The sequence below is a fragment of the Lipotes vexillifer genome, unplaced genomic scaffold (genome assembly GCF_000442215.2).
Source record: "Lipotes vexillifer unplaced genomic scaffold, Lipotes_vexillifer_v1.1 scaffold554, whole genome shotgun sequence".
Classification (NCBI taxonomy): Eukaryota; Metazoa; Chordata; class Mammalia; order Artiodactyla; family Lipotidae; genus Lipotes; species Lipotes vexillifer.
In genome coordinates this window covers 1-12,074 of record NW_006794635.1, presented here as the reverse complement: position 1 = coordinate 12,074, position 12,074 = coordinate 1, and the positions used below count along the sequence as shown (strand labels likewise).

Sequence of the window (12,074 nt, the reverse complement as noted above, 5' to 3'; positions counted from 1 at the left end):
CCTGCTGAAAATTAAAAAAACATTTTCTGTGGTTTTTCCAAAATAAAAATTTTGTTCTCTTGATATTCTAGCCTTGGAAAGTGGGGCTCCATTTAGAGAGAGAATTTAAGGAATCCCAGAGCTTCCAAACTTTAGGTGAGAATTAAAGTATTCTTTATAACAATGCCTAGTAATATTACTTTATGTTTTTGTAAATCCAAATGGTTTCATGCCCTCTCCATATTGAAAAATAACAATATTAATCAGTGTTTCTCATCTTTATCTCTTATGTCAGAAGATGTTGAGGTGGCTTTTGTTATTTGTTGTACTCATTGAATAGAATTTTGTTTCCCTATTTGTGTTTTAGAAAGCAAATAAAAGCTGATCCAACACCCCAAAATCAAAGTCATCCACCACATCAACAAGCCAAAGAAGAAAAATCATATTCACCAATAGGAAAAAGTGTTTGACAAAATCTGATACCCACTATGATAAAAGAATCTCTCGGCGAATTGAGGAGAGGGGAACTTCCTCAACTTGATAAAGCACGGCTACAAGAAATCCCCAGCATGACACGGTGTGGTTCATGGCTTGGCTGCGCTAGCTATTCCACCGGGAGAATAGCGTGTCGGTGCTGTGGTGGCAGGGATGGGGGGAGGGAAAGCACTGAGCATTGTTTTGGGGAGATGCTGAAAGTGGAGAGCAAAGCATTGAGACGGTGATGGTGAGCATTGGGTCAAAGTCATACCAGAGTTACAATTTTCCAGGAGCCACCTGGCAAGGTTGTGGTATTGCTGTTCCCCTCTGGTCCATAGACATAGCCGTGCCTAGACCTGAAGAAATAATGCCAATAAACACGTGAAGTGGAAGGGCTAGTCATTCTTCTAGGTCTATTTAGCTGTCCCTTTTCAGGATTGATTTGGCCAAAGGATTCTGCCTGTGTTGTCAGTATTCATAAGCACCAACTTGAAAATAATAGAGATTACATACTCAGTATTTGACACTGATACCACAGATATTGGCCTAACGGTGTTCAATTGTGATACGTCTGGTACAGTTAAGCCTTCCCCCTTCATGGTTTGTGTTACAGTAGCTGTTGAATGTTTTCCCTAGATTTTGCTGAACCATACCTCTTGTCCACCCTTCTAAAATCTTATCCTCATTGGTCCAGAGGGATGTTTTCAACTCAGAAGCTCCATTTTTACATGAGACTAAAACTTCAAACCTTATTCTCCTTCTTTAGTGTGATTCATATACTGGCTTCAAAATACTGCTGTGTGATGACTTACACCAAAGAATGCTTCATAAAAATCAATAATAATATATTTTATAGCAAGTAGACTCTTTTAACATATCATGTTTGTAGGATAGCATCAAGGTAAACAGGGAGTGTTGACATTACCAGAATTTTAGGAGATCTGCCAAAATATAAGCATAGAAACCATAGGTGGGGCAAGTTTTCCTTGTCTGGAAATCAATTATGTTACAAGAGGAAAGAGTAGATGACTTTCTCCTATCACCTCCAAATTTAAGAAGACAGAGTCCCAACTCTACATACTCCTTGGGAATTCTCAGCATGACTGAATTTCAGGGCTTTGGTTTCATTTGTGCTCCATAAGTCACTACCAAGATTTTAATATCCCGAGTATGAGAATCAGCTGTAATAAGTTGGAGCTGTGTTGTCTGGCCACCCATGTCCCCAAGATGGCAAGCAAATTGACTTTCTTCTTTGCTATTATTTTACTTAAGGCAACCTTTAAAAATATGTGTTAGTTTTACTTTAGCCATTGAAAAGAAAAGAACATAAACCAGAAACTGCACTTGCAACCAAAAGGCATATTTAAACTAAAAGGAATATGGAAACCACTGATTTAAATCTGATACTCTCTCATAAACACACCAGATGTTTTATATACCAAATTATCTCTGGGTGCTGAAATTAGATCTTCTGACATCCAAATATTGCTATTGCAAGTGTTGAAATACTCCCAAGTTTAACATGTGTAAGGAAACCAAACCTTTCTCCAGATAAAACTATGCAATCTCAAAACCTCCGAAGAGCTATGCTTTATTTAAAGGATTGTAAATGTGCAGTAAGGCATAAAAAACGCCATATGACATAAGGTGTTTAGGTTATAGTTAACATGTTTATTTTCAGAGGTTCAGCAACATTAATCCATGGCAGGTGTGTGGCCTATGATTTAAAACAGTTTTATTTCAAGCCATTCATATCACTGCTTAAGAGATGACTTAATTCTTCCCAGTTACCATATGTCTTAACCATGCAAATGAGAAGGAAAAGAACATCTGGTCAACCATTGTTGTCTTGCCTGTCATATAGGACATGTGGCATTGCATATGCTTCTCATCGAGTTCCTTTGGGACGTCAGCATGGCCAATGGTTTCATATTTTACACAGCTGGTGCATTTAGGACATACCGTCAATCTTAGCTCAGTAGCATCCTTACACCTTTGAGTTTTTATTGGGCTTTTGGTGATGAATTCCATTTTTAGATGCTGCAAACCTCTCTCCTGGAGCTTCAAGTGAGAGTAGCATATTTGTGTAACGAGATCTCTATATAATTTGACAGTTTATGGGTAGAAATGTGGCCTAGGAAGAGACAATTCTCTGGAAATTATGAATTAGGATTGCAATATCTTAGTGTTAATACTAACTTTATTTTAGCATCCTTGGGAAAAATTCACTGAGCTCTGTATATCTTTATTTAATCCCTTGTAAAATGTAAAATGGTCACCAAATCATCCTGACATTGTGCTAATCATTGGATGAGGCTATAATACCCATGCATGTCATTATGTACAAAGCAAATCCCTTCTTCTTTTAGGGTGCATGTTTGAATGATTATCTTAAAAAGCATGATTTGAGAATTACAGCACAAATTTGGTAACATATTTAATCACTGTGCTACCTCCCATTTGGCCAATTTGGTTATATTCTTGCTTGCCCAGGGCTTTGACAGCAAATCTAGGCATCTGAAGTTAGAGTTTCTTGGGATCAGTGATTCATTCTTTGCCACTGCTAAATCCATCATGTGAAGGAGTGTTTATTCAGGTGAGGAAGGCTTAGTCCTAATCTAAGAAAAGCACACAGGTCATCAGGATAACAATTAATATCTCTAAACTTACATGTTTTTTACTTTTCTGAACTGAAGACAGTTTTATTGCTTATTTTTTCTAAGTCCGTGTCTTTCTTGAATAATGCCCAAGTAGAATCATTTCTACAATGTGAGGAATAACTAAACTGGGAGCTTTATTTTCAGGTACAGATACAAATATGGATATATATATATGGATATATATGTCTCAAAAAATTAATTTAAAAGTAAGCAACAATGCAGATATTCAGAACATGTTTAAATCATGGCCAAAATAAGTATAGCATGCATTTTCTTTGTTAACTCTCTCCCATTAATATTCACACGATTGAACAAAAAAGGGGTTTTCTTTTCTTCTTTTTTTCTTCTGCATAATCAATTCTTTAAGAAGCTGTGAGAGCCGGACTGTATTTTCTTTAGCGTCTGAATTCCAGCCAGCACACTGGGGGCAGTTAAATAATAAATAATAACAAATACTGGGTTTATTGACTCCTGAACTCTTGAATCAATCAATTAATCATGATATTATGGCAAGATGAAAGGGATAAAATTCCAAAACTGACCGCAAGATGCAAATGGATAAATCTCCCAGCGGGAATAATTGCAAACCATTTTGATCAAATATAAAATGATGATCAATTATGCTCTTTAGGGTTCAGTAACTTAGGTTTATTTAAATGCTGTAAAGTACATCCCTCCAGGATCTAATGATCTCCTAAACATCACTCGTTAGGGTAAAGCATTGTCGTCTAATCACCCTAAAGACTGAAGCCACAGATTCACAGTGGTGAGCACCATCTATATTTTAAAGGATAATTTCCCTGAAAAATGTCCCCTTGCAATATACAATTTGGATTTTTCAGTAAGTCTTACAACTTGGTCAGTTTCTGTTGTTTGCATCAAAATTAACTTTCCTTTTCCTAGCCTCTAATCATTGGCTAAGTACTAAAGTAAGAGATTTTATGTGAGCATTTTGGTCAGTCTACAAGAAACAATGTAGTTGGTACTAAGAAAAAGAGTGAGTCACCAGACAGAGAAGGTTCTGCCCCAGGTCAGAACTTGCAATATACAGTAATAACACTCAGCCACAATAATGTGCCCAAAGGTCTCTCCTATGGCCACCAGACTCCAGAATCATAACTGCTGGAGGTTTATGCTGGCTGTTACGGATTTGCTTTCTGGGTTCACTTGCTCACCCCTTGAGGAGTGTATCAGATGTGTAGTCCTTACCCAGGGGAGATTTCTCTGAGTCCAGAGAACCCTGCAGTGTATTGCCAGGGGATGTGGTCTTTCCAATAGCCTGCTCAGAACACAAGCAGCAACCCTAGAAAGAGAGTTTCTTTTGGATAACTGAGATGCTGCCTTTAGGAAATCTATTGTCCCTATGATTCTGGGGTTGCCTTGTTGGATAAGGACCTCTGTGGGAAGTCTTATTTTCAAGGCCTCAGGAAGTTAGAATTCAGGTTAAGATCTGGATGTTGTGTTCTGGGGTTTTTCCCTTTTAAGGGCTGGATTGAATTAATTCATTTATCAACAGACATTGCTGAACATCTACTGTGTGCTGGATAGTATTGATTCAAATAGGAATAGGATTTGATCAGTGTACTTTGGGATTTATTGAACCATCTCTTAGAGTTGAGCGGTACTTTCACATCCATTATCGCCTTTAATCAACCGAGCCATTCTCTGAAGGATGTATCATAGTTTAAGATAAGGACAGTGAGGCTCAGTGAGTTGACTTAGTTTGCCTAAGGTTGATTAGTTAGTGTCAAAATAGGGACTTCACAGAGTTCTGCTTCTTTGTCTGGTGTTCTTTCTTCTACATTATAGCACAGATTTCCCCTCTTGAGTCTTGGTTTCTTCTTCCGTAAATTAAGGCAGAGAGACATTTTTTGTCAAATTATCTTCTTTCTAAACATTCTGTGTTTTATGCATAACCAGTATTTGGATGTAAGGAATTAGGACTTTAATCTCAGTGCCTTGTCACCTCACTCAAACACCTTGGGGCTTCATTGTGCCAGCTTCCACAATGCCTTCCCAATCCTGAGCTTCCTCAAGTCCGGTGGTATGCTTATCCCTGAGAACTTCTTGGTGTTGGTCTCCCATGACCTGCCAGAAGAGTTCTTAGGAAGGGGTCTGGTTCTGAAGACCTTTCCTCCCCTCCTTTTATAGTCTGTCCCTTTCCCAGGTCACAAGGATTGGGTGGTTAGTTGATAGTGTTTGCTAGGGATCTCCTAGCCCTTCTCTTCCTGAGACATCAGAACCACAGCTCTCTTCCCTGTGGGTTTCTTGTATGCCATCCCAAGATGCTGGGAGAACAGCCTTTCCTGGGATGAGCACCATCTAATCTCTTGTTATAGGTTGAATTGTGTTCCTTCAAAATTTTGTATGTTGAAGCCCTACTCCCCAGTACTTTAGAATGTGACCCTATTTGGAAATAAGGTCAGTGCAATTGTAATTAGTTAAGTTAGGAAGAGGTCATACTACAGTAGGATGGGTCCCTAATCCAATATGATGGTTCCCTTATGAAACGGGGAAATTTGGACACATACACAGGGAGAGTGCCATGTGAAGGTGAAGGAGGAAATCAGGGTAAGGCAGCAGAAGCCCATGAACAACAAAGATGGCCAGCAAACTCGAGAAGCTAGCAGAGAGGCATGGACCAGGTTCTCCCTTACAGCCTCAGAATGAACTGATTTCAGATGCCTAGCCTTTAGAACTACGAAGCGATAAATTTCTGCTGATACTTTGTTAATGGCCGCCTTAGCAAAGTAATATACCCCTTATGTAATAGAACTAGCTTGGAGAGAAAGCACTTCTCTTGGTTCAGAATGATATATCCCTTAATTCTTACCATTAATGGAAGAATGTCCACTCATACCTTTCTACCTACAATCAGTTGTCCTCAAGTGACCAAGTAGTTGCCCAAAGCCTTATGCAAATGACCCAGAGCACTGGCCCTCGCTTCCTCTTGTATGTCTTCCTAAGACCTGCACATAGTGTTCCCTAAGGCCTTTCTGTTATGCTTGGACTCCACAGGCCTTTGGCTCCTTGAAGATTTAATAATGATTGTGCTTCATTTAGTGATGATTTAATTCTCAGTGTGCTTCTCATAGGAGAAAGAAGAAGGCTATGCTTTGATTTGTAAAATCTGTTACTGTTTGAGATGCTACTTTCCTCCCAACTACAGAACACCAATGAGTGTCCTTCATTTCCCTCCCAAATGAGCCCAGAGCACCCTGCCTCCAGCTTGATTAAACTTTTCATTCATCCATCCTTTCATACATCAAACGTTTACCAGAGATCAACTACATGTTGTCAATATGAAGAAGTGAGCAAAGACCTGCCCCTGCAGAGCTCCCAGTCTAGTAGGAGAGACACTCAAAGTCTCACGGGAGAGTCAGACACCGAAGGACTTGTTCTGTAATGACCCTGTGGTAGAGTATTTTACCATATGAGGCCAGAGGCAAAAGTGGCTAAATATCCTTGGAAGAAAAGTTTTGCAAGTCTTCACAGAGGAAGTGACTTTTGTAGGATGAGGAAAGAATTGATGGCAATTGGAGGAAAGACAGGAGGGGGCACCGGCTGGGGAAGTGATCCGAGGTCGAGGCGACATGGGGAAGGCTCCCTGCCTTGAAAATTCTGGCTCTGTGTGGCTAGAGCGGGACAAAGTAGTTAAAATCGGCATTATTTAGAAATACTTACAGAAGCTGTACCTAGGGGCAATGCAGGAAAGAGAGAATGAAAGTGTAAAGCAGGGCAATGCAAGTTGGAATGGAGAGAGGGGGAGGCATTTATGAGTTAAAAAGGACAGAATAGATGATATTTAATTTTGGAGTAAAGAAGAAACAGGAGTCAAAGTGGCCTCCAGATAATTTATTTGTCCATAAAGATAATAGCAGATGGAGATACTAAGATAAGAAAAAAAGGAATGAATTTCCTGAGAATGCTAATGGGTTCCATTTTGGAAATAGTGAGTTTGAAGTACTTACAGAGGCTATCTAGGGAGAGAGAACTCTAAGTGGTTGGAAATATTGGACAAGAGCTCAGAGGGGGTGTTTAGTAATAATTATAACAATTACAATAAAATAATATCTACACGTTATTGAACTCTTATGATATGCCAGACACTGCTGCTCGGTCCCTTGTGTTCATTATTTCATTTAGTTCCTTCGACAATCCAGTGAAGGATTATCTTCTTTCTATAGGTGCAAAAACTCACAGTAGTCAACTAGCTAGTAGGTAACAGAATTGGGATTCCAACCCAATTCTGTCTGTGTTCTCAACCCCTCCCTCTATAGCCACTACTGCATGCATGTCTGTGATACTGTCCAGATAAGGCCATGCAGTGCCCGTCCATGGAAGGGAATCCATAAATATCTGCTAAATAACTGAACGAGGCTCTGGGTGCCACCTAGGTGAGTTCCAGGAAGAAAAGAATTGCACAGTTGATTGAAAGGCACCAACAAACAACAGACACCTCTAGTGAGAACACAGAGTCAGCTGCTATTACATGCAGTGGGAACACAACAGCCTTCTCCCTGTCAGAGGGACAAGTCTCCCTGGCCCTTATGTCTCACAAAATACCCCACTGAAGATGGTTCCACTTAATGGGCTGAGGATCCCTTTGGATGTGGAGTCCTCCAAGACTCCCTTTGTGATTCTCATGAAGTAATGTGTACTGTCTTGCCCTCCTAATCCCCAGCCATCCAGAAGATCCTCGACAAGCCTGTGGTCCCAGGGAAAGCAACAATTAACAACCCCAGCACTTTTCTGGAGAATGAAAAAACTGAAATTAGGTTTTCCAGGTCAGTTTTCCTGGTGTGTAATCCCCTAAAAGGCCCAAGCTTCAGCCCTGCCTGAAGTCTATTCCTACTTCCTTAACCTACCTATGTTGCACCAATAGAGGTGAACACACAATACCACATTCCTTTAAAAGGGGCAATTTATTAAGGATGCAGTGGACCAAAAAAAACCAAAGATGGCACCAATTTTTGCCTCTCTTTCAATCTCTCACCTTTGATATGAAGGTATAATAGCCAACTCTCTTCATATCTTTGATCAGCTGGATGTAGCTGGTAATATACATGATAGTAAATTCTCCCACTGACTGTTCAAGGGGATAGAAAAAGAGGCAAGTTAGTCTCCAACTGTCATCATCTGAATAGGCAGATTTAGATGCACATTGTGGCAACTCTCACTTGGGATTCAAACCTTTTTTAAAAAATTTAATTAAATTAATTTTTTTTATACAGCAGGTTCTTATTAGTCATCCATTTTATCCACATCGGTGTATACATGTCAATCCCAATCTCCCAATTCATCCCTCCCCCACCCCCACCCCCCACTTTCCCCCCTTGGTGTCCATATGTTTGTTCTCTACATCTGTGTCTCTATTTCTGCCTTGCAAACAGGTTCATCCTCCTTTTATAGTCTGTCCCTTTCCCAGGTCACAAGGATTGGGTGGTTAGTTGATAGTGTTTGCTAGGGATCTCCTAGCCCTTCTCTTCCTGAGACATCAGAACCACAGCTCTCTTCCCTGTGGGTTTCTTGTATGCCATCCCAAGATGCTGGGAGAACAGCCTTTCCTGGGATGAGCACCATCTAATCTCTTGTTATAGGTTGAATTGTGTTCCTTCAAAATTTTGTATGTTGAAGCCCTACTCCCCAGTACTTTAGAATGTGACCCTATTTGGAAATAAGGTCAGTGCAATTGTAATTAGTTAAGTTAGGAAGAGGTCATACTACAGTAGGATGGGTCCCTAATCCAATATGATGGTTCCCTTATGAAACGGGGAAATTTGGACACATACACAGGGAGAGTGCCATGTGAAGGTGAAGGAGGAAATCAGGGTAAGGCAGCAGAAGCCCATGAACAACAAAGATGGCCAGCAAACTCGAGAAGCTAGCAGAGAGGCATGGACCAGGTTCTCCCTTACAGCCTCAGAATGAACTGATTTCAGATGCCTAGCCTTTAGAACTACGAAGCGATAAATTTCTGCTGATACTTTGTTAATGGCCGCCTTAGCAAAGTAATATACCCCTTATGTAATAGAACTAGCTTGGAGAGAAAGCACTTCTCTTGGTTCAGAATGATATATCCCTTAATTCTTACCATTAATGGAAGAATGTCCACTCATACCTTTCTACCTACAATCAGTTGTCCTCAAGTGACCAAGTAGTTGCCCAAAGCCTTATGCAAATGACCCAGAGCACTGGCCCTCGCTTCCTCTTGTATGTCTTCCTAAGACCTGCACATAGTGTTCCCTAAGGCCTTTCTGTTATGCTTGGACTCCACAGGCCTTTGGCTCCTTGAAGATTTAATAATGATTGTGCTTCATTTAGTGATGATTTAATTCTCAGTGTGCTTCTCATAGGAGAAAGAAGAAGGCTATGCTTTGATTTGTAAAATCTGTTACTGTTTGAGATGCTACTTTCCTCCCAACTACAGAACACCAATGAGTGTCCTTCATTTCCCTCCCAAATGAGCCCAGAGCACCCTGCCTCCAGCTTGATTAAACTTTTCATTCATCCATCCTTTCATACATCAAACGTTTACCAGAGATCAACTACATGTTGTCAATATGAAGAAGTGAGCAAAGACCTGCCCCTGCAGAGCTCCCAGTCTAGTAGGAGAGACACTCAAAGTCTCACGGGAGAGTCAGACACCGAAGGACTTGTTCTGTAATGACCCTGTGGTAGAGTATTTTACCATATGAGGCCAGAGGCAAAAGTGGCTAAATATCCTTGGAAGAAAAGTTTTGCAAGTCTTCACAGAGGAAGTGACTTTTGTAGGATGAGGAAAGAATTGATGGCAATTGGAGGAAAGACAGGAGGGGGCACCGGCTGGGGAAGTGATCCGAGGTCGAGGCGACATGGGGAAGGCTCCCTGCCTTGAAAATTCTGGCTCTGTGTGGCTAGAGCGGGACAAAGTAGTTAAAATCGGCATTATTTAGAAATACTTACAGAAGCTGTACCTAGGGGCAATGCAGGAAAGAGAGAATGAAAGTGTAAAGCAGGGCAATGCAAGTTGGAATGGAGAGAGGGGGAGGCATTTATGAGTTAAAAAGGACAGAATAGATGATATTTAATTTTGGAGTAAAGAAGAAACAGGAGTCAAAGTGGCCTCCAGATAATTTATTTGTCCATAAAGATAATAGCAGATGGAGATACTAAGATAAGAAAAAAAGGAATGAATTTCCTGAGAATGCTAATGGGTTCCATTTTGGAAATAGTGAGTTTGAAGTACTTACAGAGGCTATCTAGGGAGAGAGAACTCTAAGTGGTTGGAAATATTGGACAAGAGCTCAGAGGGGGTGTTTAGTAATAATTATAACAATTACAATAAAATAATATCTACACGTTATTGAACTCTTATGATATGCCAGACACTGCTGCTCGGTCCCTTGTGTTCATTATTTCATTTAGTTCCTTCGACAATCCAGTGAAGGATTATCTTCTTTCTATAGGTGCAAAAACTCACAGTAGTCAACTAGCTAGTAGGTAACAGAATTGGGATTCCAACCCAATTCTGTCTGTGTTCTCAACCCCTCCCTCTATAGCCACTACTGCATGCATGTCTGTGATACTGTCCAGATAAGGCCATGCAGTGCCCGTCCATGGAAGGGAATCCATAAATATCTGCTAAATAACTGAACGAGGCTCTGGGTGCCACCTAGGTGAGTTCCAGGAAGAAAAGAATTGCACAGTTGATTGAAAGGCACCAACAAACAACAGACACCTCTAGTGAGAACACAGAGTCAGCTGCTATTACATGCAGTGGGAACACAACAGCCTTCTCCCTGTCAGAGGGACAAGTCTCCCTGGCCCTTATGTCTCACAAAATACCCCACTGAAGATGGTTCCACTTAATGGGCTGAGGATCCCTTTGGATGTGGAGTCCTCCAAGACTCCCTTTGTGATTCTCATGAAGTAATGTGTACTGTCTTGCCCTCCTAATCCCCAGCCATCCAGAAGATCCTCGACAAGCCTGTGGTCCCAGGGAAAGCAACAATTAACAACCCCAGCACTTTTCTGGAGAATGAAAAAACTGAAATTAGGTTTTCCAGGTCAGTTTTCCTGGTGTGTAATCCCCTAAAAGGCCCAAGCTTCAGCCCTGCCTGAAGTCTATTCCTACTTCCTTAACCTACCTATGTTGCACCAATAGAGGTGAACACACAATACCACATTCCTTTAAAAGGGGCAATTTATTAAGGATGCAGTGGACCAAAAAAAACCAAAGATGGCACCAATTTTTGCCTCTCTTTCAATCTCTCACCTTTGATATGAAGGTATAATAGCCAACTCTCTTCATATCTTTGATCAGCTGGATGTAGCTGGTAATATACATGATAGTAAATTCTCCCACTGACTGTTCAAGGGGATAGAAAAAGAGGCAAGTTAGTCTCCAACTGTCATCATCTGAATAGGCAGATTTAGATGCACATTGTGGCAACTCTCACTTGGGATTCAAACCTTTTTTAAAAAATTTAATTAAATTAATTTTTTTTATACAGCAGGTTCTTATTAGTCATCCATTTTATCCACATCGGTGTATACATGTCAATCCCAATCTCCCAATTCATCCCTCCCCCACCCCCACCCCCCACTTTCCCCCCTTGGTGTCCATATGTTTGTTCTCTACATCTGTGTCTCTATTTCTGCCTTGCAAACAGGTTCATCTGTACCATTTTTCTAGATTCCACATATATGTGTTAATATACAATATTTGTTTTTCTTTTTCTGACTTACTTCACTCTGTATGACAGTCTCTAGGTCCATCCACGTCTCTAAAAATGACCCAATTTCGTTCCATTTTATGGCTGAGAAATATTCCATTCTATACATGTACCACATCTTTAACCATTCATCTGTCAATGGGCATTTAGGTTGCTTCCATGACCTGGCTACGTAACCAGTGCTGCAGTGAACATTGGGGTGCATGTGTCTTTTTGAATTATGGTTTTCTCAGGTTATATG

At 40.6% G+C, this 12,074-nt stretch overlaps 1 protein-coding gene across 1 annotated transcript in view; it reads right to left on the bottom strand.

The window, feature by feature from the left end:
• AKIRIN2 (akirin 2) overlaps window positions 1–11,466 on the bottom strand; it is a gene marked incomplete at its 5' end in the record, with an annotated part of 207,608 nt that extends 196,142 nt beyond the window's left edge. The window contains 3 exons of the mRNA XM_007467331.1: window positions 6,801–6,811; window positions 8,113–8,205; window positions 11,374–11,466. Of these exons, the coding sequence (XP_007467393.1) occupies window positions 6,801–6,811; window positions 8,113–8,205; window positions 11,374–11,466 (197 nt within the window). The remainder of the gene's footprint in view (window positions 1–6,800; window positions 6,812–8,112; window positions 8,206–11,373) is intronic.
• Window positions 11,467–12,074: the final 608 nt, after the last annotated feature.